The 25,793-nt window shown below is 59.0% G+C and overlaps 5 protein-coding genes across 15 annotated transcripts in view; 3 read left to right on the plus strand and 2 right to left on the minus strand.

Annotated features, from left to right (window-relative positions):
* The window catches only part of ITGB4 (integrin subunit beta 4), a 28,821-nt gene extending 22,062 nt beyond the window's left edge, over positions 1 to 6,759 (plus strand). For 3 of the 4 annotated variants that reach the window (XM_064395497.1, XM_064395500.1, XM_064395498.1), the window contains 7 exons: positions 445 to 618; positions 1,481 to 1,630; positions 2,357 to 2,545; positions 2,798 to 2,953; positions 3,375 to 3,539; positions 3,970 to 4,083; positions 4,638 to 6,759. In XM_064395497.1, the coding sequence (XP_064251567.1) occupies positions 445 to 618; positions 1,481 to 1,630; positions 2,357 to 2,545; positions 2,798 to 2,953; positions 3,375 to 3,539; positions 3,970 to 4,083; positions 4,638 to 4,768 (1,079 nt within the window). In that variant the 3' untranslated portion in view covers positions 4,769 to 6,759. The remainder of the gene's footprint in view (positions 1 to 444; positions 619 to 1,480; positions 1,631 to 2,356; positions 2,546 to 2,797; positions 2,954 to 3,374; positions 3,540 to 3,969; positions 4,084 to 4,637) is intronic. The other variant, XM_064395499.1, reaches the window with a different exon arrangement.
* Positions 6,760 to 7,033: 274 nt separating this feature from the next.
* On the minus strand, positions 7,034 to 11,524 carry GALK1 (galactokinase 1). The gene is made up of 8 exons (XM_064395513.1): positions 11,198 to 11,524; positions 10,245 to 10,434; positions 9,809 to 9,928; positions 9,173 to 9,308; positions 8,624 to 8,805; positions 8,257 to 8,407; positions 7,892 to 8,054; positions 7,034 to 7,216 (listed from the first exon to the last, which is right to left on the minus strand). Exons 1-8 carry the CDS (start codon positions 11,360 to 11,362, stop codon positions 7,145 to 7,147), a joined length of 1,179 nt encoding a protein of 392 aa, XP_064251583.1. The 5' UTR covers positions 11,363 to 11,524; the 3' UTR covers positions 7,034 to 7,144.
* A 4,725-nt stretch (positions 11,525 to 16,249) lies between these two features.
* LOC135284438 (uncharacterized) lies at positions 16,250 to 20,409 on the plus strand. The gene is made up of 5 exons (XM_064395979.1): positions 16,250 to 16,478; positions 16,958 to 17,017; positions 17,155 to 17,237; positions 18,162 to 18,256; positions 19,030 to 20,409. Exons 1-5 carry the CDS (start codon positions 16,374 to 16,376, stop codon positions 19,062 to 19,064), a joined length of 378 nt encoding a protein of 125 aa, XP_064252049.1. The 5' UTR covers positions 16,250 to 16,373; the 3' UTR covers positions 19,065 to 20,409.
* LOC135284437 (histone H3.3A) lies at positions 19,917 to 21,644 on the minus strand. The gene is made up of 4 exons (XM_064395978.1): positions 21,494 to 21,644; positions 20,933 to 21,074; positions 20,703 to 20,856; positions 19,917 to 20,618 (listed from the first exon to the last, which is right to left on the minus strand). Exons 2-4 carry the CDS (start codon positions 21,058 to 21,060, stop codon positions 20,490 to 20,492), a joined length of 411 nt encoding a protein of 136 aa, XP_064252048.1. The 5' UTR covers positions 21,061 to 21,074; positions 21,494 to 21,644; the 3' UTR covers positions 19,917 to 20,489.
* Positions 21,645 to 24,048: 2,404 nt separating this feature from the next.
* Positions 24,049 to 25,793, plus strand: part of UNK (unk zinc finger) — a 50,441-nt gene continuing 48,696 nt past the window's right edge. For 6 of the 8 annotated variants that reach the window (XM_064395969.1, XM_064395973.1, XM_064395975.1 and 3 more), the window contains exon 1: positions 24,049 to 24,178. In XM_064395969.1, coding sequence (XP_064252039.1) covers positions 24,078 to 24,178 — 101 coding nt within the window. In that variant the 5' untranslated portion in view covers positions 24,049 to 24,077. Of the gene's footprint in view, positions 24,179 to 24,799; positions 25,011 to 25,793 lie in introns of those variants that run through there. The other 2 variants (XM_064395970.1, XM_064395972.1) reach the window with 2 other exon arrangements.

Consider the following 25,793-nt stretch of genomic DNA (forward strand, 5'->3'; position numbering starts at 1 on the left):
CCTGTGACTGTCTTTGGACCTGCACCCTAAAGCCCTTGTGGGGTGAGGACTGTGCTCACAGCTAAGGTGGCCCATGACCCGCAGGTCTAGAGGGTCATGTCCCCACCTCTGGTGTCTTGGTGCTTTGCTAAGGCCTCTCTGCTTCCAGACAGTTTGGAAAGGGGTCCCACCCCTCACAGGCAGGGTGCTCAGGGAAGGGAGCTCCATCCTTATCCTCACACCATGAAGCACTCCAGGGAGGGCACGTGTCTCTTCTCCTCACTCTGTCCAGCAGTGTGGTTGCCTTTCAGCTCCATGTGTGTCAATCAGCTGGTGCTGACAGGAGGTGGCTTAAAGATTCTTCAAACCTGAGCCTTAAAAAGTCACCTGTGCAGGAGCCTGGGCTGAACCTGCTCTGAAATCTCCAATGGTGTTTTTCTCTTTCTTCTTGCACCATTTCTGTAGATTACCAGGGGACACTCCTCCCTCCCATCCATGAAGATGCTGGGAGGACACTCCTCCAGCCCCGGGACGTGGGTTTCAGGAGCAGGGCAAAGGTGAAGGGTTACTACCCCAGCATTGGCTGTCGGGACTCTATAATCATGACTGATGGGCCCTCAGGGATGTGCAAGTACATAGGTACAGCTTGTCCAGTGCTTCCTCCCAGCCACACATCCCATAACAGCCCAGCCACTGTCCACCCATGAGCTGCTGCCATCCACTGCTCACCCCAAACCTCCTCTCCATGGCTTGCTGTGTGCTGTGCTGATCTTGTGGCCCAGCCTGCACCTCCATCACATCACCTTTCCATTTGCAGGTGAATTGCAGGTTTCAGCCCATCTGGACTGATTAATTCACCAGCGCTGCTGCCAGTGTGCTCTGATCAGCCCATTGTCCTCATTCTCTTCATTCCTAACGAGCTTCTTGTTCTCAGTCTTACTCCACAGGCCTTTGAAGAGCTCTTGGGGAGAACGTGTGCTCCTTATGAGATGTCCCTCTGCCAGCTCCTTGTCAGTGAGGGGATTCAGTCCCTGGGTGTCACCTGGGAGGCTGCTGTGCTCTCTGTGAGCCTTGTGTCCCAGTGGGATCAGCTGAGGAGCACTCAGATGTGGTTCCAGGCCTCATGAACCTGAGGCCTGAATCATGACCTACACCTGATGAAGTGTATGAAGCTTCTGGCAGACTGGACAGGGTGCTTAGGGGTGAGGAAGGTCACAGCCAGCACCAGGCCCCTTCTCTGGGTCTCTGCCACAGGGGCATGTTGCTTACATTAACTTGTCCCACCCAAGCTTGGCACTCTGAGGCCATGGGACATCCCTGTGGCTGTGCAGAGCCAGCCAGTCCCCCTCATGACAGGTCAGCTTGCAGAGGTGACATCTCACCACGTCCTCCCCGAACCATCAGGACCATCCCATGTTTGCCTGTGCCACCCCCTCCTCTCCCCCAGCCCCCGTAGCCCCCATCCCCAAATCTCCAGCCTGATGTTCCCTTTGTGCCTCAGACTCCAGGAAGCCCCCGGGCATCCCCGACACCCCCACCCGCCTGGTGTTCTCTGCCCTGGGCCCCACGTCCCTGAAGGTGAGCTGGCAGGAGCCGCGCTGCGAGAAGGAGGTGCAGGGCTACAGCGTGCAGTACCAGCTCCTCAACGGAGGTCAGTCAGCACCCCTGGGGCTGGGGGGGACTTCCCAGTGTGGGGGGTCTGCTCTGGGGCTTCTGGCTCTGGATCACCCTGCTCTGAGCCAGGGGGGTTGGAACAGGTGATCTCCAGAGGTGCCTCCCAGCCCAACCATTCTGGGATTCAGAGTCCTAAATCTACTTCTTGTGTAGCTTTTTTTTTTTGTTTGTTTGGGGTTTTTTTGGTGTTTTTTTTGTTGTTTGTTTGTGTGTTTGGGTTTTTTTGGTGACAAAATGTTGCAGCTACCTCACAACTTTCATTCCCCGTTTCTCCTAGAGGGAGAGCAAGTCCTGGTGTTGTTTATAGACTCATCTCTCCACCAAAACAAAACCCCTTTGGACTGATTCTTTCCATCAGCACAAACATCTTACATCCAATTTTTCAACACATGGGAGGGACTTGGAGGAAGGATTGAAGTGAAAATATCTTATTTTTACATTAGACTCAGGGCAGTATTAGTGAAAATATCATTATTTTGTCTGAAACTCCTTGAGCTTTCAAGAAGCTGGTGTTTGTCCCAAGCCTTTTTTGGAAAGACGTCTCATCCTGCACTACCCATCATTGGTAGCAAGGTGTGATGCAGGTGCTTGGGGAGGGACCCTGGATGGCTTTTGCAGGCAGTTTGAGACACAGTTGAGGTGAAAGTTGCAGCTCTTTGTGCCTGCAACATGGCGCTGACATCCTCTTCCCTGTGCGTCCCAGGAGAGGTACACAGGATCACCATCCCCAACCCCAGCCAGAACTCGGTGGTGGTGGAGGACCTGCTGCCCAACCACTCGTACATCTTCAAGGTGAAGGCGCAGAGCGAGGAGGGCTGGGGCCCCGAGAGGGAGGGAGTCATCACCATCGAGTCCCAGGTGGACCCGCAGAGCCCGCTCAGTCCCGTGCCAGGTGAGGTGCTGGGCACAGGAGGGTGGCACTGATGTCTGTGGGTGCTGCCTGGCTGTTTTCTCTCCCCTTGCCACATCCTCACCTCTCCTTTCTTTCCTCTCAGTTTGGAACAGGACCTTCTTCCCCACACATTCACTTCACACTCGTTGTCCAGGCAGCTGAGCCCTTCCAGCTCATTCCATAAATGCTCTGTGCAGATCCCTCCCAGGCTCCCTTTGCTGTGATTCTGACGTGTCCCCTGTGCCCCTGCAGGTACCCCCTTCACCCTGAGCACCCCCTGTGCCCCTGGACCCCTGGTTTTCACTGCCCTCAGCCCGGATTCTCTGCACCTCAGCTGGGAGAGGCCTCGTGAGCCCAACGGGCCCATCCTGGGCTACAGGATCACCTGTGAGATGCTGCATGGAGGAGGTACAGCACAGGTCCCTTGTGTAGTGCACCAGATACCTCCAGCAATCTTCTGCATTTTGGCTGGGACCAGTGAAAGAGTTGTTTGCTTGCATCAGTGCAGACAAAGTTGGGGGCATGAGGCTGGTTCCAGGCCTGGGAGCTGGTGGCTCCTGACACTTTGTGCCATTATGTGGTCTGGGCTAATAAATGTGGTAGGAAGAGGAAGGACCTCAGCCAAAACCCCATGGAGGTTGGTTGTTGAGGCTCCCTACTGTAGTAAACTGGAATTGTTTTAAGCCCTAGTAGAAGTGGGTGCAGTCCTACAGGCTGTGGGTTGTAAAGCTCAGGGACAGCCAAGGCAGCAGAGTTGAGGGGGAGTTTGAATGTTTGGAGGGACCATCACTCTGCTCTGTCTTCACCACTCTGTATCTCCATGGATTAGGGGAGCCCAGGACAATCTATGTTGAAGGAGACAACCTGGAAACCACCCTGACTGTGCCCCACCTGAGTGAGAATGTGCCATACAAGTTCAAAGTGCAAGCCAACACCACCCAAGGCTTCGGGCCAGAGAGAGAAGGCCTCATCACCATTGAATCTCAGGACAGAGGTACAGTACCCTTGTCTTTGTGGAGGTGCAAAGAGAAGCCTCTCAGAGCAGGGAACACAACTCCTGTAGTCACTTTCCAGCTCTGGTGGTGACTCCATGCTCCATTAAAGACATGGAGACAGTTTTCCATGAGGGCAGTGCTGTGCCTGGTGAGCAGAATGAGGGAACACCTCCCAGTCCTGTGCACAGAATGAGGGAACCCCTGCCAGTGCTTAACTTGTGGTGAAACTTCTGTCTGTTTGTACAAATGCCTGGAGGCAGCTTCTGACTGCCCGGTGTGAGACCTTTCCAGTCCTCCCAGTTCCTCCTGAACCTGGCTGTGATATCAGCAAGGGAAAATTCCTGAGCTTGCTGGTGCTCCCTGTGCAGGGTTGAGGAGTTGGAAGCTCTTTGTTATTTCTTGGCTGTTATTTCTTTTCTTCCTCCCCAGGTGCTTTCTCCCAGTTTGGAGGACAGCAGTACATGAGAGAAGTTTACAAATTCCCCACTGAATACACCACCAAAACCAGCATCAGCCATTCTTCTCTGGATCCCCACTTCACAGGTAGGGGCTCATTGTTGCTTTACAACCCTCAGAAAACAAAGGGTAATTCTGCTTGTCCTAAGGTCTGAGGCTGCTTTTACCCCAAGTGCCAAAGGCAGGGGAGGAGGGTCCATCAGGTGGGATTGAAGAGGGTCAGCTCTTTTCCTACACTGTGTCCCTGCTTTGCCCCAGGGAGAGCTGCAGTCATTTCCACACGTGCTGCCCAGTCCTGGAGGGAATGCTGTATGTGAGAGTCCTCCAGCACTATCACTAGGATCAAATCATAGCTCTTCCTGCAAGGTTCAGTCTCTTCAGAGCAGACAGAAACAGAGCAGGGGGACAAACACCTTCATTCACATCAATGTAGCTGTCCCATGTTATCCCCCTTGAGCTCATGCTGTAACATGAGAATTTGGGAGCTGTTGGGAGATCCATCCATCCTCTTGACTGCCACAGCAAAGCACTGCATCACTTGGTGTGGAGAGGTCCCTAAATACCACTCCCTGTGATGGCAAATGGAGTCACAGGGCAGAGCAGTTCCCTGTGACCCCAGCCTTGGTGCCTTCCCCTTGCAGACGGGATGCTGGTGACCAGCCAGCGTGTGGAGAACTCCAGCAGCACCCTGACCCAGGAGTTTGTGAGCCACACGGTGGTGGCCAGCGGGACCCTCACCCAGCAGGTGGAGAGGCAGTTCTACGAGGCCTGAGCCGGGCACCAGCAGGACTTTGGGATCAGGTGCCAGCATTTTATGGAACAAGCCAAAGGTGCTTCATGCAGGTGGTGCTCGGGCAGCTCCTCCTGCAGGCACAGATCTCTGTGGCACTCCAGGCTCTGGACTCCTCCTTTGGGGCCCAGCACACTCAGCTGTGGCACAGCTGGGTGTGTAAGCTCATCCTTCAGGGCAGAAATTGGGGTGTCTCCAGGGCTTCAGCCTCCCCAGGTAAATGGAATGGAATGATTTTATTGTCAGGTCCACGGTTTTGAGAGGATCTCAGATGTCAAAACCATGATTTATAGAGGGTCACCATTTCCATTTTTGCTCCAGGCTCTGTGTTCACTGGAGTTGTTTTGTTCAGTATGGGGGTTTTTATGAAAGCTGCAAAGGTAGGGTTTTGGGGTAACCTGTGCTTTCTTATTGCACCTATTTGTGTCTGTCCTTTGCTGCTGACATTTGGTACACAATAGCAAAGACTAACCTTTCATTTGTGTTGCATTACTTGATGGCCTCAGATGCTTTTTTTTTTTTTTGCATACAACATTGTACAGTTTTCATAGTATATATATATAAATATATATATATGTATTTTATTATTTTATAAAAAAATGGAGGTGGATGAGATCTATGCTGAATGTGGAGGCTACACTGGGATTGTGGCTGCTGGGAAACATGAATAACTGGAAGAAATGAGTTAAGGGCTTGATCCAAAGGCCACATGAACCCTGTGATGAGGCTGGTGGGCTCTGTCTTGGACCTTGTATCCTTCAGCACCAGAGGCTCCAGTCAAGGCTGCAAGGTGCCAGATCCACCCACTGCAACATCTCCCAGGTGAAGCCCTTGGACACAGAAGGGCTGGGAGCCTCCTGGAAGTGAGGGATGGGAACTGTGCTGGGATTCCTCACACAGCTGATGAGTGAGATTTCGGGGAGAAGTTGGGTATCTTTTAAAAGACTTTTTGCTCAGCAGCACCATCCATAAAGGGACATGTGATCTATCAGCAAACACAAGAGAAGAGCAGGCAGGCACTCCCACCATCCTGAACAAGTCTGGGACTCTCTCAGCCCCCAGCTTCAGCTTCCCTCACACAGGGCTGGGCTGAGCTGAGACCCTGCTGGGTTTGATGTCCCAGTGCTGGGCAGGATCCCTGGAGGCTCCCTGCCCTCTGCCAGGGAAAACAAGCAGTCTGAGCTTTCCCTGGCAGTTCCAGCTGCAGGGGAGCAGGCAAGGAGCCTGCCTGGAGCAGCAGCTGCCCCTGCTCTGGGTTAGAGCTTCCAACCCAAGCAGCAGCTGCCTGGGCCCCTGGCAGCATCACCAGCCTGCTTTGATCTCACAATGAACCTTGGCTTTTTTTGTGGTTTTCTTTATTTCTTTTTTTATTTCATTTTTTCTTTTGGACACTAAAGAAGAGCTCACCACCAACAGCTCCTTCTCATCTTCAGGCTTTTTATTTCACTGGGGGCAGGGCTGTACATCTTTCAGCCAAAGATGGATGTGGGTGAATCAAGTCCACAGGAGTCTCCACGACTGCAGATGGAGCTGGGTCAGTTTTGAATTTGGCTCAAGGGATCCTTCACCAGCCCTGAGGTTTTACTGTGCCTTCAAGAAGCACTTATTTCTCCTGAGCAGGTGCCAGTGGCATGAGGCTGCCTCCCTCCCTGCCCCCTTCTTGCCTGGGGTTGGGATTTTCTTTCCTCCTGCTCAAGGACTCTGTGACCCTGTCCCTGGGCTTTGTGGCCCAGGGTCAGACACTGAGAACTGCCTAAAAAGGGAGTTTCTCAAGCCTTTTAACCAAAGATGATCCTGTTCTCCGAGAGCAGAGCATGGCCCATCAGCTGCTCTCCAGGGACTCTGGCCTTCCCCATGCACATGCACTAACCCAGGCCTGTCTTTTTAAATTTCATCTGGTTGTTGGAGCTGTTTCAGCCGCAGGTCTTTGATCAGATGGCTTCCTCTTGCACTCAATAAATATTTTCTCTATATTCTGCCTCTTTATTGTTGATTTTTTTTTTTTAGAGTAAAATAAAAAATCCCTCCCCCCTTCCTGCTGTCCTCCATCTGCAGCAGATGCAGGGCAGGGGCCAGAGGCAGATTCCCAAGCAGGAACTTCTGCCACGTGTCAGTGCCTGCTGCTCCTGCACTGCCAGCCCCCCCTGTGACTGCAGCTCTGGCAATGGCTCCTTACACCAGTGCAAGCTGGAGTGAAACCAGTATCCTCTGAGGAACAGTCCCAAGTGATTTTGGCTCACACAGAACAACTTGCACATGTTTTGCTTTTATTAGGTGAATGATACAGATGGACAAACTGATCCCCTTGGGGAGGGAGGCAGTGCCAGCCCAAGGCTCCCAGGGGCGGTGGTCACTCCTCTACAGGGGCAGAGCTTTTGCCCCTGCCGAGGGCTTGGTGAGGTAGAAGGTGGCTGTGCCACTGTATTTCTCCTGAAAAACAAGAGGAGCAGTTGAGGCTGGGGTTCTGGGGCTGGGGGAAAAGGCCCTGCTGGTCAGTTCTCACTCACTCACTCTACCTCCTCTCTTCACTGCACTGTAACTCCTGGTCATGTTTCCTCTCTCCCACCTCTGGCAGAAGCCAAAGCCCTTTTGGTCTCCTCTCATTTCAGACCCTCCTCTACCCCTTCTTTCACCCTCCCCCAGCTATTTTCAGAGTGCACCATGATCTCATAGAGCAGCAAAAAATGCTCTGCCTTCTTCACACCCCATTCTGCTGGCATTTCCAGCTACCTGTGCACGCCAAGGTGCTGAGTTAGAGAACACTGGTGATGGCACTGAGATCTTTCCCAGGCTATAATGGCCAGTGTTCAGCACAGGAGTACCCAAGCTCAGCTCAAAGCATTCTTCTGTGGATGGATTTGGCATTCCTGAAGCTCCCCAGCACCTTTTCACTCCCTTTCTCAGTGCAAAGAGGTCCTGGGGCAGGGCTTTGTGACTGGCACAGTACTGAACTGTCTGCAAGAGCTTAGTGACATCGAGAGACTCTGGGCTGTGGTTGGGCTCCACCAACCCCAAACGGACAGTTCAACAGCATCCCCGTGCTGTGCCCCTCAGAGGTCCCTTGGGATCTTTCAGTCAGTCTCCTGGGGCTTTTCCACCCCCTACCTGGATGTGCTTCTGGGCTTTGTCTGCAGCCTCAGCCTCCAGCAGTGTCACCGTGCAGCCTCCAAAGCCTCCCCCGGTCATCCTGCTGCCATAAACCCCTTTGACTTCCAGGGCTGCTGCCACCAGCTCGTCCAGCTCCGGGCAGCTCACTTCAAAGTCATCCCTGGAGAGAGGAGAGCCGTGCTGTGCTGTGTCCTGCACCCTGGGCACAACCACTGCCCCCCTGGCAGCTCCAGCTCGTGTCCTGGTGCAGCCATTGCACCCCTGGCAGCTCCAGCTCCTGGTGCAGCCACTGCACCCGTGGCAGCGATGCTGGGTGCTGCAGACCCTAGCCCAGGGCTGTCAGCATCCTCGGGCACCCTCACCTGAGGGAGTTGTGGCTCTCCACCATCAGCTTCCCGAAGGTTTTGTAGTCCTTGTTCTGCAGTGCCTGCGCCGCCTGTGATGTCCGCGCTATCTCGCCGATGACGTGCCTGGCCCGCCGGAACACCTCATCCCCCAGGCTGCTCCTGGCCTCTGCAGAGACATTTGTGTCCCTGCAGCAAAGCCCCACAGCCTGCTGGATGCTGCAGGGCATCCCACAACCATCCTGTGCCAAAGCCTCCATGCCTGCAGCACGCTCCCACCACAGGCCGCGCGCCCACCCGCCTGCCCCAGAGCTCAGCCCACGGGGCACCAAAAGCTCTCCGTGGCCCAAGGAGTGACCAGAGATGAGGAGGGGGCTGTCCCCACCTTCCAGCTCGGGCAGGGTGGCATCCCTGAGGCTGGCCTTGCCGAGGGCCGCCGCTGCCTCCTCGCACTGCCGCCGGCGCGTGGGGTACTCGCTGCCCGTCAGCGTGTGCCGCACGTTCGAGTTGGTGATGAGCACGGCCAGGCTGGCGTCGCTCAGAGGGACAAGCACCGTCTCCAGGGACCTGCAGGGAGAGCTCAGCCATGCGCCCGCCCGGCTCCCAGACACCTGAGGCCACACAGCAGGCAGAGCCTGAATGACAGAGGCAAAGTCCAGGTGGTTTGGGATTTCACTCCAGCACTTCGCTCCCTCCAAATATTAGACCCTAAGGATGGCAGGAAAGCCCAGGAAAGTAGCAGAAAGGTTGCAGGAGGAGGAATCAAGGCTAGGAGGAATTAAAGTGCAGGCTGCCCCACCCTCATGATGAGGTTTTGGGCTGGGTTCAAAGGTTAACCTCTCCCTGCACTCCTGCCCTCAGTTCATGGCCACAGCGCCAGCTCACCCCCAGCTGCTCAGGGAGGTGGGCACAGCACAGCGAGTTTGACCCTGACCTGCAGTCGATGAGCAGCGCGTGGCCCTCCTGGCCCATCACGGATATGAACTGGTCCATGATCCCACAGGGCATCCCAGCAAACGTGTGCTCTGCTTTCTGGCACGCCAGCGCCTTGGCTACCAAATCCCCATCGTCTGTGCCACAGCAGAGACACACAGGTTAGCAGCTCCTTCCTGCAACTTTGTCCCTTGCCTGGGAGCAGGGGAAGCAAACGTGGAGGTATAGGGTTGTTTTCCCATGGAATGGGGTTTTGCAGCTGCAGGTGCTTGCTGCTGCACCACTGCACGGCATCTATGGCAGCCTGGACCCCAGATCCAGCTGGATGTGATAACTGACACTGGTGCTTCAGGTATCTTGATTTTGGGGCCATTAGGGTGGGGAGAGGATGCTCCCAAGGGAACTTCCTCTCATCCCCCTAGTCAGCCCCAGGAGCGGTCCATGGATTTTAGAGTCTGGGCAGGTGAGGCTGGATGAGCCAGAGGAGCCACACAAGCAGGGCAGTGCCAGCGGGGGAGCTGTTACCCACTCACAGCAGCATTTTCCCAAGGGCTGTGGGACCTAGCTAAGGGCACCCCCTCATCCCAGCTCCCACCTGGAAGCAGAGGCCAGGGCCCAGGACAGGCTGCTGCCTTACCAGGGCACAGCTGCTGCAGGAAGGTGTAGGTAGCCACCTCCAGGGAAGCCGAGCTGGAGAGGCCCCCGCCCAGGGGGACATTACTGGCCACAACAGCAGTGAAGCCTGGCACAGGACCACCTGCAGGAAGAGAAGAGAGGAGGGGGGGCCATGAGCCCCTGCAGGGCTGTGTGTGCCCCACAACTCACAGGGAATAGCACAAGGAGCCCCTGTGCAACATTTCAGAGCACAGGGTGACCCACAGCAGAGTGTGACCCTGCAGCCCCCCAAGCACAGGAACCTTGGAGCCGAGATCGAGTTTTCCAGAGCCTGGTCCTGGCAGAGAGCTGCAGGATTACACAGACACTGGAAGAGCCCCTGGAGCACCCCCAAAGCTGGATCTGAACACCAGCTCCCTGCGAGGGGGGCTCTGAGCAGCCCCCAGCCCAGGCCTTACCCCGGTAGTGCTGGATGACGCCCTTGACGTAGTTGGCCCAGCGAGGCAGCCCCGGGCTCAGGGGGCTGTCGGGACGGGGCGCCGGGAACTGCACCTTGTGAGGCTCATCCGCCTCTGCCGAGCTGGTGACGATGGAGATGGTGTCGTCCTGCGTGGGGGATCCCACCAGCACCGTCCCCAGCTGCAGGGCCTGGCGGTGGGGAAGGTGGGTTCAGACCCCTTGGAGCATCCCCACGGGGGGCAGGGGACAGCTGTGGCTGCTTCAGCCCACAGCTGGAGCATCCAAGTGTTCTCTTTAACCCAGAGCCCCCAGTGCACCCTCTGCTTTGGCACAGAATTAAACTCCCTGCCTGTTTACTGACCCACGGGGTCAGTGTTCCCCCTAAATGTGCCTGACCCCCCAGCTCGGTGCTGCTTGTTGGGCTCCAGGGGAGTGGTAACCACACCAAGAAACTTCGGGAAGTTTCCTTGCCTGCCATGGAATTCAGCTGACCTGCTCCCACGCTCCCCGGCCTCTCAGTAATTAGCTGTAGGTTTGATTTAGGACTGAGTGGGGACTTTGCCTCTGAGTCAAAGCGGCTCGGAAGGAGCAGGAAGCTCCTGCTGTTCTGAACCGTTTCTGCTACCAAAACACCGCTCTCTGGGAACGGGAAGTTTGACGGGGCTGCAGAAAAGAAGGCTTCAGCCTCTCGGAGAAGTGGCTGGGAAGAGAATCACATCCCCGGGAAGCCGTGAGGAGTCGGTCTGCAGGGGGGGCTGCAGCAGGTCCGGCTGCGAGCCCCGCGCTCCGGGCAGGGGATCCCGGAGGATCCCTCGGGCTCCTGGCTGGGGTATCCTGGAGGGGACATCCTCGGAAGGGGCGGGAAGGCGGTGGCCGAGGACCCCCGGGCGGCTGCCGGGAGGACCCGGAAGGGTGACACGGCGAGAGCCCGGGGCCGGAGCACGGCCCTTACCATGGGCAGCACGAAGCCGTCGTTGTAGTCGGTGTGCTCTCCGATGAGGTTGACCCGGCCGGGGGCCCAGGCCGCCAGCACCGCCGCACCCCCGAAAGCCTCTTGGTGCACCCGGCGAGCGGCCGCCAGCAGCGAGGAGGAACCGGGCTCCTGCGGCTCCGCCATGGCCGGACTGCAGCGCCCCTGATGGTCCCGCACCGCCCCTGATGGCTCCCGAACCGCCCCTGATGGCTCCCGAACCGCCCCTGATGGCTCCCGAACGGCCCCGGCAGCCCCGCGCCGCCCCCGAGCGCACCGAACCGCCCCGAGCGCACCGAACCGCCCCGGGAGCCCCGAACCGCCCCGCACCGCCCCTGATGGGACCCGCACTGCCCCCGAGCGCCCCGCACCGCCCCGGCAGTCCCGCACCGCCCCTAAGCGCACCGAACCGCCCCCGAGTACCCCGCACTGCCCCGAGGGCCCCGCACCGCCCCGAGGGCCCCGCACCGCCCCTTCTCACGGTCCTGCGCACGCCGTTCGTGCACATCCCTACGGACAGGGCGAGCGCTCGCCCCCACCCGCCCCGTGTGTACCCGCGGCGGGGCCGGCACCCAAGATCTATGACACATATCCCAAAGCCCGTCCTAATACACCCAGAGATAAACGCGCGTTTGTTTTGCACTTGTGTCTCATATTTGCGGGCTCTGCCTATGCAATGCGTGGAATTTATACATCTGTGCAGACCAATAGGTAAATGTGTCACTGTGTTACACCTGTGTGCACCAGCGCCTGTGCTTTCTGTTTGAGTACACGTACACCTGTGTGTGCGAGGCTCCCCCCGCCCGTGGGGCCGGGCTGCTCCGCGCTGCTCCTGGGGCGGGGCCCGTTCCCCATTCCTGGTTCCCGGTTCCCCGTTCCTGTTCCCGGTTCCCCATTCCTGGTTCCCGGTTTCCCGGTTCCCCGTTCCTGTTCCCGGTTCCTGGCTCCCATCCAGCCCCCGTCGCGGGATCACCTGGCCCCGGGTGACGGCGAGCCCATGGCCAGGAAGGAGCCGCTGCTCAGCGCCCTTAAAGGTGAGCCTGGGGCCCCCCGGCACCTGTGCGAGCTTCCCCGGGCAGCGCGCCGGTACCGGTCCGACCGGACGGACGGCGGGGCCGCGCTGGGGCTCCCCGGGCCAGCCCCGCCGCCCGACCTTGGCTTGGAGGAACTTTACCCGAGTTCCTGCCCAGCGCAGCGGCGGCAGCCGGGTCGGGCCGTGCCGTGCCAGGGTACCGGACCCCCCCGGGGGCAGTGCAGAGCTGTCCCCTGGTCCCTGTCCCCTTTCCCCGGGTGCCGGACCCCCCCGCGGGGTCGCGCAGAGCTGTCCCCCGGTCCCTGTCCCCTCTCCCCGGCTGGGCACCCACGGGTGCCGCCGCTCTCTGTCCGCCCCCAGGAGCGGTGCTGCGGCTGCGGGAGGGCGGCGGTCCCTGCACGGACGCCTCGCCGCACCTCGTGTCCCTCTGCCAGCTGCTGGAGAGCATCCTGCGCAAGGGGCTGCGACGTGAGTGACCCTTCGTGCCCGGGCGGGCCGTGGCAGCGTCCCCGGCCCCGCGGCGAGGGGTCTGGCCCTCCCTTTCTCCCGCAGAACCGGCCTGGGGCTTCCGCAGGCGGGATTACTGGCACTGGCTGGAGCAGCTCCCCGCGGGCACTGGGTGAGCGCCCCCGGGCTAGACTGGGGTGAAAACCTGAGCTGTGCTGGCTCCTGCCGCGACATGTCATCCCAAAGGCCCCAGGGGCAGGGAGGACGCTCCGGTGTGCCGCCAAAGCTGTCCCCTGTCCCCCACAGGCCGAGCCCTCTGTCCGGCAGCATCCGCAGGGCCGCGGGCTGCGAGCGGGCGCGGACGGCGCGGGGCCGCGGGCGCTGCTTCCTGCGCTCCGCCCTGCAGGGAAAGGCGCTGGCGGCCGCCGTGGGGCAGCTGGCACAGAGCCCCCGGCTCCTGGAGGTGGGCATGTGGCGGGGGATGCTACCCAGGGGCGGTGGGCTGCGGAACGCAGGAGTAACCCGTGCTGTCTGACTGGATTTCAGTTTTATGATCCAGGGAGCTCCATCCTCGGCTGTGAAGATCTCCGGGGTAAGATGGTGGCTCGCCCGAGGCAGGATGCAGCCTGTGTTGTGGCACTGCGCTGCTGCAGGGGAGGGGGAAGAGTCCACTGTGATTTTTTCTTAGCACTGGAATCTAAATACATTGCTGCAGTGATGGGGGAAAAAAACCCACCAAAAACAAACAAAAAAAACCCCGTGTAAATATTTAAACATGATTTGACTCCATCTAAGGTTTGCTTCAGTGGCATGGGATAGGAAAGTTTCTTCTGAAGTATCTTCCATGTTATTCATTTGTACCAAGGATTCTGGCTTAAGCAGAGCCAGTCTGGCTTTGAGGGGAGGCCGTGTTGGATCGGCCTGGACCAAGGGGTGGCACAGGGGTTTAAATGACCTTTACATTGCCTTGACAGGCTGCAGCACTTCATCCATCCACAGCCAGGCTCCTTGGGGGGCCAGGCCAGGGCGGAAGCCTTTAATCTTTTGATTATGATAAATAACCCCATGTTAAACCTGTACATCAATGGTTTATAAATCACCCGTGCTGCTGGTGCATGAGCAGATTGCAGACCTGGCAGTGTGACTGCAAGGCTTGTATAGGAGAGCCTGGGCAGCTTTGCTGGGCTTCTAAGGGGAGAAATAGTCAGTGGCATTTGCAAGTCTGCATCTGAATTTTGGGAAAAAAGGTACCAAGGTGCACCTGTGCTGGCAGCAGGAGCCTGGGATGAGCCTCCAGCAGCACTTGGGTGCATGGTGCTGGGATGCTCCCAAGGCCTCGCTCCCAGGACTCATTAGTTACACTGCAAATGGCTTTATCCTGTCCTCTGCCGTGCCCCTGTGAGGCTGTGGCTGCCAGGAACCCAGCAGTGACACTGCCTCTCTCCATCCCATCCCTCTGCAGAGCCTTTCCTCTCGCTGCTGCTGGTGCTGACAGAGATGGATTTCTCCCTGGACCTGCAGGTGCAGTGGTGAATCAGTGGGGTGGTACCAGCACAGGGCTGCCACCGTGGGGCCCTGGCCCCTTCCCTGGCGGGACTGATGGTGCTGACACTCCTTTGTTTGCAGAATTGCAGCTTCTTGGACGAGAGCTGGCTGCTGCCGGTAAGAGCCCAGCGCTCCCGGGAGCCGCTTCCGCCACCTGGCCCTCCCTGACAAGTCAAATGAGGAAGATAAGGAACGGTTTGGTGGGGAGGGATTGCCACACACCCGGGGTGAATTGGCTCAGGTTCACCAGGATGAGCAGAGCTGCCTCTGCTGTGGAGGTTGGATCCTGCTGGGTACCTGCGCCATCACCGGGAGCAGATCCCAGCATTCCCAGGAGTAAATCCAAGCAAGAGAAGTACCCCGGCCTAAATGGCTGATAGAAGTGAAGTTTTCCCATGCTCCCTTCCCTGATTTCTTGCCAAAAAAAATCCCCATTTCCCTGGGCTGACACAGATTACGCATCAGTTGGTTTCACTCTTGGTTTGCTCAGTGAAACATCAGTGTGCTATTGAGAACAGCAGGGACGCCTTCATGTCTTTTAACGACGAAGAGCATCCCTCCACCACCTTTTAAACCCAAAAGGATCCCCAAAAAGCTCGAGGCGGCTTTGGGGCTGGTCAAGGCATGCACTGAACCGTGGTGCTGCTGCAGAGGCTGGGATCCTGCTGGCTTTGGGGCATTTCTGGCAGCCAGTGCCCCCGGCCGAGCTGGCCGCGTCTCGGGGCCCCGGCTAATGCGATGTGACAGTAAGTGCTGCTGCAAACAGCAGCGCCTTTGGGGAGGGGCAGCTGCGTCCCCCGGCTGCGTGGGGACATGTAGGGTGAGGCAGGAGGGCTCTTCAGTGAGTTAAGGGTTTGCTGTTGCTTTGCCATCCCATACCCAGAGCAGCTTTGTCCCTTCAGGGTCTGGGCACAGCCGAATCCTGAGAGAGGACAGAGACAAGCAGCCACTGATGGTCCCAGCTCAGCCTGGGGCACTGGGACTTGCCTCTCCCTGGGCCCCCAAAGCCCTGGGTTAGCATCAGTGCCAGAAATTATTCAGGGCATGGGGTCCCTTGGATGTCCCACGGCCATTGCCAAGGGCACTGTCGCCATCCACTCTCTTTCAGGTGTGCACTACTTACGAGACAGTCCCGTGCCGAGCACTGGGGATGGTGCTCAGGTAGGAGCTCTTGATCCTCCTCTCCACTCTCCAGAGGGATCTGGTCACCACAGCACTGAAAATGCCCCAAAAAGGGAAATAAATGTCCTGCTGAGAGCATTGGGGCCGTCTTGGGTGCTTTTCTCCCCATCAGCTCAGCCTTGCCAGTATCCGCTGTCCATGAGGCGGCTTTTCCCTGCTTTCAGTGTGTGGGTGAAATGTCATGGATGGTACAGAAGGGGAGCCAGGCAGGCTCTCTGCGGCTGAGTTGAGGCTTGGCTGCACCCCCAGGTACGTGGACGGCCGAGTCTTTGTCACCGAGGTGCTCCCGGAGAGCCAGGCAGAGATGGACGAGGTGGTGCTGGCCGGTGACATCCTCGATGAGATCAACGGCTGCTCGCTGAGCTGCGCCTCCCCCGGGCAGGTGGGTGGGGGCAGCGGGCTGGGCTGTCCCCCTCCTCTGCCCCCTGCTCCCCTCTGCTCCTCCCTCCCTCTCTCCAGGCCGGGGCTGTGCTGCAGAGGCTGAAGGGACAGCCGCTCACCTTGCGCCTGCTGCGCTGGCGGTGGCACCACGGGACGGTCTTTGAGCCTCTGCTGCCCTACCTGGAGGCCCTGAAGGAGAAGGAGCCGCAGTTCCAGCTGCAGCACAGCCCCCGGCACAGGGGAGAGGGGGAGCCCCGGCTGCTGCAGGGGGGCAGGTGGGTCTGTGCCATGGGCAGCCCCCCCGTGCCCACGCTGTCCTTGACCTCTGCTCCAGGCTGTGGGGCCAAAGCTGCCCCCACGGCCTGGAGGTGAGGAGGGAAAGGGGGCTGGGAGCATCTTCCCTGCAAAGAGCAGCAGGAGGGATGTGTGGGGCCCTTCCCCTGATGCCCCCCGAGCCCTTTTCTCCCCAGGCTGCTCTACAACCTGCGGTTCCTGGGCCAGACCAGCGTTGGCACGGTGAGGCTGTGGGGCAGAGACCTGCCAGGGGGTGAATCATCTCTTCTGGGGTTCATGTGTCCAAGGGTTATTCCCTCTTTCCCATCCCTCCAGTATGGTGGCAAAGAGGTGCTGGAGGGGGCCATCCCTGCCGTGCTGGAGAGGAACTTGGCAGCACGGGTGAGCACAGGGCTGGGGACATCCTGGGAAGGGCTGTCAGAGGATGCAGGCCATGGATATTGTTTTCCAGCTCCAGGCTCACTTGGCTTGGCTGAATATTTGCCACCCCATCACCCCTGTGGGGTTTTTTCAGGTCAGAAGCATCTCGGCAGCCAGGATAGGAAAGGGCATTAAGGAAAAAATGCAGCCGCATGCAGGAAAGCACTTGGAAAACTCTGGGAAAGCTCAGCCTGATTCTGGGGGTGCTTTAGGGCTCAGGTCACTGTTGTTTGAGCCTCTGGGGATTGTTTGTGAAAAGATTGAAGTGTGGAAGCACTGAGTGGTGGGGAAAAAAGAGCAGCAGAGAGAAAATTTGAAAAAGCTGAGGCCGACTGTGCTTCATCACCTCTGCATTTGGATAATCTCTGGCGAGTGTCTGATTAAAAGCAGAGCTCAGGGCTGTGCTGATCGGGGCTTCTCACCCCTCATCCCCCCTGCAGGAGGTTTTATTTGATGTGAAGGAGGCAGAAGTCCTTGTGCAGGAGAAGGCTTCTTCCAAGGTGAGTAAGTGACATCCAAGGTCGGGGAGTCTGGTGGCATGGGGAGCCCAGCTGGAGGGGACAGAATAAAGCAGGGACGGGGCTGACAGGACCTGACCACAGCCCCAAACACCGTCCCCTCCCTGTCCCCTGCACAGCTGCTGTGCTGCCATCCCTACCCCTCCATCTCCTGCGTGGGACGCTGCACGTGGAGCCCCAGGATCTTCGCCTTCTGCGTGGTGTGAGCTCTGCCTGCCAGGGGCACAGGGGGATGTGGCTCTGGAGAATGAGTGAGCAGGTCCAGGGGGATGTGGCTCTGGAGAATGAGAGAGCAGGTCCAGAGCAGGCACAGGGGGATGTGGCTCTGGGAAATGAGCGAGCAGGTCCAGGGGGATGTGGCTCTGGGAAATGAGTGAGCCAGGTCCAGAGCAGGCACAGGGGGATGTGGCTCTGGGAAATGAGTGAGCAGGTCCAGAGCAGGCACAGGGGGATGTGGCTCTGGGAAATGAGTGAGCAGGTCCAGAGCAGGCACAGGGGGATGTGGCTCTGGGAAATGAGTGAGCAGGTCCAGAGCAGGCACAGGGGGATGTGGCTCTGGGAAATGAGTGAGCAGGTCCAGGGGGATGTGGCTCTGGAGAATGAGTGAGCCAGGTCCAGAGCAGGCACAGGGGGATGTGGCTCTGGGAAATGAGTGAGCAGGTCCAGGGGGATGTGGCTCTGGAGAATGAGTGAGCCAGGTCCAGAGCAGGCACAGGGGGATGTGGCTCTGGGAAATGAGTGAGCAGGTCCAGGGCAGGCACAGGGGGATGTGGCTCTGGAGAATGAGTGAGCCAGGTCCAGAGCAGGCACAGGGGGACGTGGCTCTGGAGAATGAGTGAGCAGGTCCAGAGCAGGCACAGGGGGATGTGGCTCTGGAGAATGAGTGAGCAGGTCCAGGGCAGCCACAGGGGGACGTGGCTCTGGGAAATGAGTGAGCAGGTCCAGGGCAGGCACAGGGGGACGTGGCTCTGGAGAATGAGCACACCAGGTCCAGAGCAGGCACAGGGGGATGTGGCTCTGGGAAATGAGCACACCAGGTCCAGAGCAGGCACAGGGTCCCTGGTGCAGTGGGAGGCAGGGCTGGGCTCCGAGCTCTGCTGGATAATGGACGCGTTTCCATTTTTAGCTCTTCCCCCGAGAGCCCTGACGGGAGCACGTTTGACTGCCTGGTGTTTGCAGCCAGTTCTGAGCAGGAATGCGAGGAAATCATCGGCAGGATTGGTAAGGGAAGGGTTTATGGCTCCAGCTACCATCAGTCACACCGTGGAATACCAGGAATTCTGTTCCGGTCCGCCACATGCAGGATCTGACTTAATTCCTTCTGTTGAGGTTACTAAGATGAAGAGATATTTCTCTGGTGTGGGTTTTTTTTTTTTTTTTAAGGACCACTAGACAATGATTTTATTTTAAGAAACAGCTTCTAGGCATACCCAGATGCTTCATTGTTTCCAGTAAGGACTTGGAGGAAATACCGTTTTCAAGGGATGTTATTTTAAACATACTTTTCTTGCAGGAGCTGAGGCTGCTACTGCAGCTCAGCACCAAAGCAAGCATTCACAAAAAAAAATCCTGTGACTCGGAATTTTTCATTTTCAATTGGCCTAAATGCAAGCTGTGTGGTTCTTCCTGAACTCCATGGGCCACTGAGGATCCTGATGTCCCATGGGGACATTCCTGGCAGGCAGGGTCCCTGGAGAGACCCACCCGGGTGATTGACCCGAGATCACTGAGCCCCACCTTTAGTGTGGGCTGCTGCTTAACTTTGTGTCTAAGTTGTGAACCTCATTACTTTGTATCAAAGGAATCTTTTCCCCTGCAGCTTTAGCAAGTAAAATAGGAAAACACTTGTTTAAAAACCTATCATTTCAGAACAGGATTGTGGCAGGACTCCCTGCGAGCCAGGGGCTGGGTTTGCTCTGAGTGCTTGGAGCAGGGAGGTGAGGAAGAGGAGGAGGCTGTGTAGGAAGGTGGGTGAGCAGTGCCTGTTCCTCCAGCTGCAGGATTTAAGCACACCGAGTGGTTTGTCTGAGGGAGGAGCACACCACGAGGCACCAGCAGCTGCCTCCCAGAGCGACTTGGGATGGAATTCCTGCTCTTCCTCACCATCCTGGTGAGCTCCAATTGACTCGAGTCTGGTGGGAGCTGCTGCTCTGCCCCAAGAACAACACAACACTTCCTTCCACTGGAATAAAATCAAGCCAGGCTGGCTCAACCACTTCCCTGTGCTGCTGTCTGTGACAAGCCCAGCCTCACCTGCAGAGCCTGTTCGGGCAGGGCTGAGCAGCCGTGCCCTCCCCTCATCAGTGTTAATTACCCCGGGTCAGGTGCACTCTGAGCACAGCTGAGGAACCCAGACCTGCCTTAAGCCAAGGTTTGAGTTCAATCACCTTCCATCCAAAAGCCTGGATGGGAAATGAGAATCTCGGAGCACCCACCCATGTGCTGCCAGGGTGTAAAAGCAGCTGTGCCCCGTGCAGCTCCAGGACTGGCACAGCCCAGTCCCATGGGAATGTTCCCCCCAAAGCTCAGGAACAGCCAGGTGTGGTTTTGCTTCAGCCAGTCGTAACTCCAAAATAAACTTTCCCTGCATCCACTGGAAAGGAAGAAAGAACTGAAGAGCTCAGCTCGTGCCCTGATTAAAGCCCAAAAAAGCCACTGCAGCCTCGGCCAGCCCTGGCCCCTACACAGCCATGGGGCTCCACTCTCACTGGCCACAGCAAGGACTCGAGCTGCTCCAAATCTCCAAAACACTCCAAAAGTTCTCCATTCTGTTGCCAGCAGAGGTCAAGCTGCCCCAGCAGCAGCCCACGATTACAGGAATCTGTAGGAGGCAGAAGCTTCTTCAAGCCCATTCAAACCAAAATGACAAAGACTCCTCACATGTGAATGTAAAACATTTAATTTAAAAATGTTGACACTACAATATATAAAATAGCTATTATAAATGCACATAGTGTATTCTATAGCTGCCAGGTTTACGTTTTTAGGAAACTGTAAGTTACACTGTGGTTAAGACTTGTAGTTTCACCCTCTGAAGGAAGTCCACATTTGATCACAGTGATGCATGGTCAGACTAACAGCCCCAATTGTTAAACACTTGGATCAAGTCATAACCAGTTTTATTGCAAAAGGACCCTGTACACATTTATATCAATTCTAGTACCTTACAAGTTTATCTACCCAACAAGTCATTAACATACAGAAACATGCATGAGAAGCAAGAAAGAACACCCATCCCTTCTGCATATTAGCAACTTGTCACTCCCGAGCCCGAGGCTCAACATCACTGAGGTTTATGTGAACAGTCACTTTTAGCATTCATCCTGAGTGAAAGATGGAATGACTTAAGTACAAATGCAACATATTATAAACAATTTCTTACAAAAAAAGTCACAAATTAAAACCAAAGTATTTTACAGAATTAACTACAAAACACCATAAAAACAGCCTTCACTTAAGCCCTCTCTCCCCGTATCCTGCGAGCCAACTGGATATCTTTGGGCATGATGGTGACTCTCTTGGCATGGATGGCACACAGGTTTGTGTCTTCAAACAGACCCACCAGGTATGCCTCGCTGGCCTCCTGTTTCAAGAGCACAAGAAACGTTGTTAAAACCCCTGAGCGCAGCTCCCCCGGCGCCGCAGCCCGGCCGGCCCCCAGCAGTACCTGCAGAGCACCGATGGCCGCACTCTGGAACCTCAAATCCGTTTTGAAATCTTGGGCGATTTCCCTGACCAGCCGCTGGAAGGGCAGCTTGCGGATCAGCAGCTCCGTGGATTTCTGGTAACGACGGATCTCACGGAGCGCCACGGTCCCCGGCCTGGATGGGAGAGGGAGGAGGGGGCGGTGAGGCGGGGCAGCGGCTGCGGCAGCCGGGGCCGAGCCGAGGGCCTTACCTGTAGCGGTGAGGCTTCTTGACGCCGCCGGTAGAGGGGGCGCTTTTCCGGGCCGCCTTCGTGGCCAGCTGCTTGCGCGGCGCCTTCCCTCCGGTGGACTTGCGGGCGGTCTGCTTTGTACGGGCCATTTTTCCTCACTTACCTACAGAGACACACACACGCGTGACACCGCGGCCCGGCTGTCCCCGTGACCCCCAGGCCCGATGACAGCAGCGGCTCACGCTCCGAGCGCCCCCCGCCCCCGCGGCGGGCGGGCGGCCAGCGGCCTCCCCCGGGACGGGGAGGAGGAGTAACGGTTACCCCGCCGCCCCCGCCTCGCGGCCCGGCCGCTCCCCTCCCCGGGGAGAGCGCACTGAGTCACGCCGCCTCCTCCTTCCTCCCGGCCCGCTCCGGGGTGTGGGGGGGGAGGTGCAATGGTGGGGGATGGGAACCGGCCGTGACTCAGGGCACGTAGGCAAGGCCCGGCCTGCCCGCCGCCGCGCTCCGGGAAGAACGCAAGGCCGCGGACGGCCGCGCAACACCGCCGCCCGCTTCGAGACGCGCCCGCTGTGCGGTACTTACCGGTAGGAAGAGAAGGAAGCGCCGGTGCCGGTAGCGCTGCGCGCCGAAGCCTCCACGCCGTGCTGCTGCCCGAGCCGCTCCTCAGCCGCCGCGCCGCTCACTGCGCCCTCCCCGCCGCGGGGACACGCTCTTTATAGTGGGGGCGCGCGCGCGGCGCGGTGGCGTCACAATGCCTGTAAGCAACGCGCCGCGCCATTGGCCGGGACCTCCGCCGGCGCCGTCGCGTCACCGCACACAAAGGCCGTGCTCCGGTTCCCCCGCGCTGATTGGGCGCGCGGCCGGGCGCTGATTGGTTGTTAAAGTAGGCGCCCGATTGGGTGTTGAGGGAGGAGAAGGACCCAATCGGCGGCGGGCGGGCGCTCTGCGCGCTGATTGGACGAAACGGGGCAGGGTTTGGATCCTACCCTTTGTTGCGAAGCTCCACAATGGGAAGTCAATAGGAGCGGGGCGAGCGGCGGCGGCGCCGCGGGATCCCCCGGGCACCCCCGGCCTGCCGAGCCCCGGGCACCCCCGGCCTGCCGAGCCCCGGGCACCCCCGGCCTGCCGAGCACGGCGGGCTGCGAGCGGCGAGGCCCGGGCCGCGGGGCCCCCCCGCCTCCGCCGCCTCTCCCCCGGGAGCCGCCGGTGTGCGGCCGCTCCGCGTCGGGGGTGGCCGTGGGGGCGAGCGGAGGCCCCGCCAGGGGAGGGGTCTGGCGGCGCCTCCGCCGCTTCTTGCCCGGGTTTGTCCTTCCAGGTGCCGAGGAAGGGCTGTCACGGGGCTTAGATTGGCGGGGGGCAGTAGGGCTGGGATGTCTGAGCCTGACCTTCGCCCCTGCGAAGGGAGCAGGCAAGAGCAGGGGCTCAGCCCCTCTACGCTGCCCTTCCCCAAATCGCACTGACCTGTGGGTCACCTCCACCCCCACAGCGAATCGCAAAGTTTCATTGCGAGTAGAAATCCAGAATCCACTGCTGGTGCCATCTTCCCAAGATAAATAAAAATTCAATAATCAAACTTGTATTTTGGAGGAAACTGCTGCATGAAGTTATACCTTGACTTATGTCACTGTTTCACAGTATTTGCCCTGACTCTGGAGGCAGGTCCCTGCCCACTCGGGAAGGCTCCCAGGATCGAGAAGAACAGGTCCCAAATGCCCTGGAGTTGTAGCACGTAGGATATACAGCAGGGAACACAAACAGACACTCCTAAAGGCGTCCCTGAGGTCCCCAAAGTGGAGAGCAACTGGAGTCACCCACACTCTGCATGGGGCTCTGCGTTCTGGGCTCAGGGGATGGAGGAAGAGGATGGAGCTGAGTGTGTTGGGAGCGTGTCCTGCTCCTCTGCCACTCAGGCTAACGTGGCACCGTGGTGTGACAGGGCTGTCACATGTGCCCAGGCTGCTGCTGCCAAGGGACGTCGTCTGCCCTGCCTCTGGTCCTCATTTTCGGGTTCATTTTCTCTGTTTTAGAGGGAAATGTTAATTATTTATCAGAGGCAAAAAGCTGTGTATCCACGTAGTGGCTTGGGAGGCGTGGGCCAACACTCACTGGTTGTTTTGGAAGGTGGAAAGGGAAGAATGACCCTTTCCTCTGAGTTGTTCATGTTTAGGGAACGTAAAATTTCTGGCGGTAACAGCTTTTAATACATTGAATTTGTTACTTTTGAAAGCTCACTGGGCTGTCACTGACGCCAGGTGAAACTTTGTTACCAGGAGCTCAGTGCCACCTCCATCATTACCTTCTCCAGTTTCCACAGCAGTGGTCACTTGGATTTCTCATTTTGGAGACACTTAAAAGAATTTTTCGCTCTACAAAACCCTGGAGAAAAGCCAGGTGTGGAACAAGGTGAGGGACACAGAGGATGAGGAGGGCAAAGCAGCACGTGTTAGCCAAGGTGGGAATAAATGCAGCCTGGGCACAGCAGCAGGAGTGTCCTCAGTGTTTCCCCGTGGCCTGTGCCGAGGTGTGAAACAGCTGGAACAGAGTGTCAGCACCAGGGAGTGGAGCAAACACCAGCCGTGAGGGACTGGAGCCCCTGGAGTCCAAATCCCTTTGCACACTGTGCAGGTTGGTGCTGTTTTCAGTGTGATTCCTCAATAATTGAGTTTATTTCCCAGCAGGTTCATGGCTGGCAGTGGCTCTGGTTGGGTGTGTGTGGAGATACTGAAATACCTGCTCGTGTGCTGACCAGGAACTGCATCCTTCCAGTGCTCCAGCTTTCCATGGAGGGTGCTTGGATGAGTGAGAAGGAACTGATATCCTGTGACTTGTTCCTGCAAATGCCTGGGAATAAGCTACTAAATCACCTCAGGACAAGCCCGCCTGCAGTAGACACTAAACCAGTATAAATAGGAGTTTAAAATGTGATTTGCCTGCCCAAACCAGCTGCAGAGACCAGGCCTAAGGTTTATTATTAACGTCGCTCAGGGCTGGCAGAGGTAAAATGGTGTTTGCCCCATGAATGCTGCGTGCCCTTTCCCACACCGCTGGAGCTCCCAGCGCCAGGAGCCGTCCTGAGCAGAGCCCGAGAGATCAAAGTCCTATTAAAAGCAGCTCCTCTCATTTCCTCCCCTGGGAGAGGAGTTAATTGGCAGAGGGAGCGCTCCACATGGGAATTGGGACACGGCTGCTTTGGGGGGGGTTTCTCCCAGGGGAGCCCGTGCTCCGATGTCCCAGCAGCCAGGTGCCACTGGTGTCACCTGCTCCCAGGTAGGTTCTTCGTGTGCTCGCTGGGCCTTCCTCCTCCTCCCACTCCTCCTCCTCCTCCTCCTCGGGCCGCTGTTCCCGGGCGCTGTCCCGTGGGCGCGGAGCGATGAGCGATGCCAGCACTAAAATAACCCTCTGGCCGCGCTCCCGCGTCCACGCGCGGCCCCTGAGGCAGAGGAAGAGCGGGAGGAAGGAAGCGAGGCCGCCTGACACAAATAACTCCCGGCCCCTCACGGCGCCCCCCCGCTCCCGTCCCGCCCGGCCTGCAGGGGCTGGGCCGCGCCCGGGGCTCGGTGTGCCCTCAGGGGCTCGCTGTCATCCCGTGGCTCGCTGCCCACCCTCAGCCCCTCACGGTCTCCGTGTCCCCCCCGGGGGTCGCTGCCCGTCCCTGCGCCCCCCGGTCCCGCCCCACCACCGGGGGGCGCCCCGGCGCGCCGCCCTCACCGCCCGGCGGGACTACACCTCCCGTCGCGCCCCGCGCGGCGGGAAGCGCGGAGGCCGCGCCGCCGCGGGGCGCCTCTGGGAGGTGTAGTCCCGCCGGCCGGAAGCCGCCGCCCGCCGCGTCCCGGGCCGGCGGGCGGCGCGCGCGCGGCGGGACTACAAGTCCCACCCCGCCCCGCGCGCCACCGGGGCGGCAATGGCGGCGGCGGCGCCTGCGCGCGGCGCCCTCCGTGCGGACCGCGCAGAGTGAATAATAAAGGTCTCCTCGGCGGCGGCGGCGGCGGAAGGCGGGAGGCATGTCCAAGGGCCCGGTGGCGGGCGGCCCTGCCGCGGCCGGGCCGGCGAGCGCCGCCAGCGCGCTGCAGGCGCAGCCCGAGAAGCCGCAGCACTACACGTACGTAGAGCCGGGAGCTTCCCCGCCGCCCGCCCGCCCGCCCGCGCGCCAACACGCGCCTGACGTCAGCGTGCGGCGCGCGCGGGGGCGCGCGGGGGGACGCGCGGGCACCGGCTGGAACCGGCGCGGGCCGGGGGCGGCGGGGGGACCGGGAGGGGCGGGGGAAACACCGACACCCCCCCCCCCCGCCGCCGCCCCGGCCCGGCCCCCGTGATGCACCGGGGCCGCCGCGCCTCCCCCGCGGGTGAGGGGACCCCGCCGGGCGGCACCCCCGCGCCTCGCCCGCCGGGCCCCCCCGCTCGGTGACACCCCCGCCGGGGTGCGGGCCGGTCGGCCGCGCTGTGAGGGCAGCACCGGGCGGCACCCCCGGTGCGTTCGCGGCGGTGAGGGGAGCCGCGGGTGACAGCCCTGCTCCCCCGCCGTGGTGCCGGGCCCTCGGTCCCCCGGGGTGTGAGGGGACCCCGGATCCCCCGCTCTGAGCCCCGTTCCTCCGCGGGTCGCCCCGCGGTGCTGCGAGGGGCTGAGGTTTTGGTGAGCTGTCACGCACGGCTGTCACTGCTGCCCTCCGGCCCCTGAGGGGCGTTCCTTGGCACCTGTGGCGGGAGGTGTGAGGTGACAGGGTGGCAGCCTCGGTGGTTGGTGGTGGAGCGGGTCCCTCTGGGGACAGGTGTCTTTGGGGACGACACAGGTGTGTGGAACATCCCCCTTGGAAGGCTTACACTGAAATCTGGATGAGTGTTTGTCCCGTTCCTGCTTTTGCCGTCCCTACACGTGCAGGGCGCA

Source organism: Passer domesticus, chromosome 20 (genome assembly GCF_036417665.1).
Source record: "Passer domesticus isolate bPasDom1 chromosome 20, bPasDom1.hap1, whole genome shotgun sequence".
Classification (NCBI taxonomy): domain Eukaryota; kingdom Metazoa; phylum Chordata; class Aves; order Passeriformes; family Passeridae; genus Passer; species Passer domesticus.

What these genes read in the sequence shown, in the direction of transcription:
- LOC135284437 (XM_064395978.1), bottom strand. Translation starts at nt 21,060, where the DNA reads ATGGCCCGTACAAAGCAGACCGCCCGCAAGTCCACCGGAGGGAAGGCG. An exon ending in AAGAAGCCTCACCGCTACAG is followed by an intron (nt 20,857 to 20,932) that starts GTAAGGCCCTCG and finishes TCTCCCATCCAG; the next exon opens with GCCGGGGACCGTGGCGCTCC. An exon ending in CGGCCATCGGTGCTCTGCAG is followed by an intron (nt 20,619 to 20,702) that starts GTACTGCTGGGG and finishes CTCTTGAAACAG; the next exon opens with GAGGCCAGCGAGGCATACCT.
- GALK1 (XM_064395513.1), bottom strand. Translation starts at nt 11,362, where the DNA reads ATGGCGGAGCCGCAGGAGCCCGGTTCCTCCTCGCTGCTGGCGGCCGCT. An exon ending in CACCCTGCCCGAGCTGGAAG is followed by an intron (nt 8,408 to 8,623) that starts GTGGGGACAGCC and finishes ATGTCTCTGCAG; the next exon opens with AGGCCAGGAGCAGCCTGGGG. An exon ending in AAGCCCAGAAGCACATCCAG is followed by an intron (nt 7,217 to 7,891) that starts GTAGGGGGTGGA and finishes CTTGTTTTTCAG; the next exon opens with GAGAAATACAGTGGCACAGC.
- LOC135284438 (XM_064395979.1), top strand. Translation starts at nt 16,374, where the DNA reads ATGTGTCCAAGGGTTATTCCCTCTTTCCCATCCCTCCAGTATGGTGGC. An exon ending in AGAGGAACTTGGCAGCACGG is followed by an intron (nt 16,479 to 16,957) that starts GTGAGCACAGGG and finishes TCCCCCCTGCAG; the next exon opens with GAGGTTTTATTTGATGTGAA. An exon ending in GGAAATCATCGGCAGGATTG is followed by an intron (nt 18,257 to 19,029) that starts GTAAGGGAAGGG and finishes CTGTTCCTCCAG; the next exon opens with CTGCAGGATTTAAGCACACC.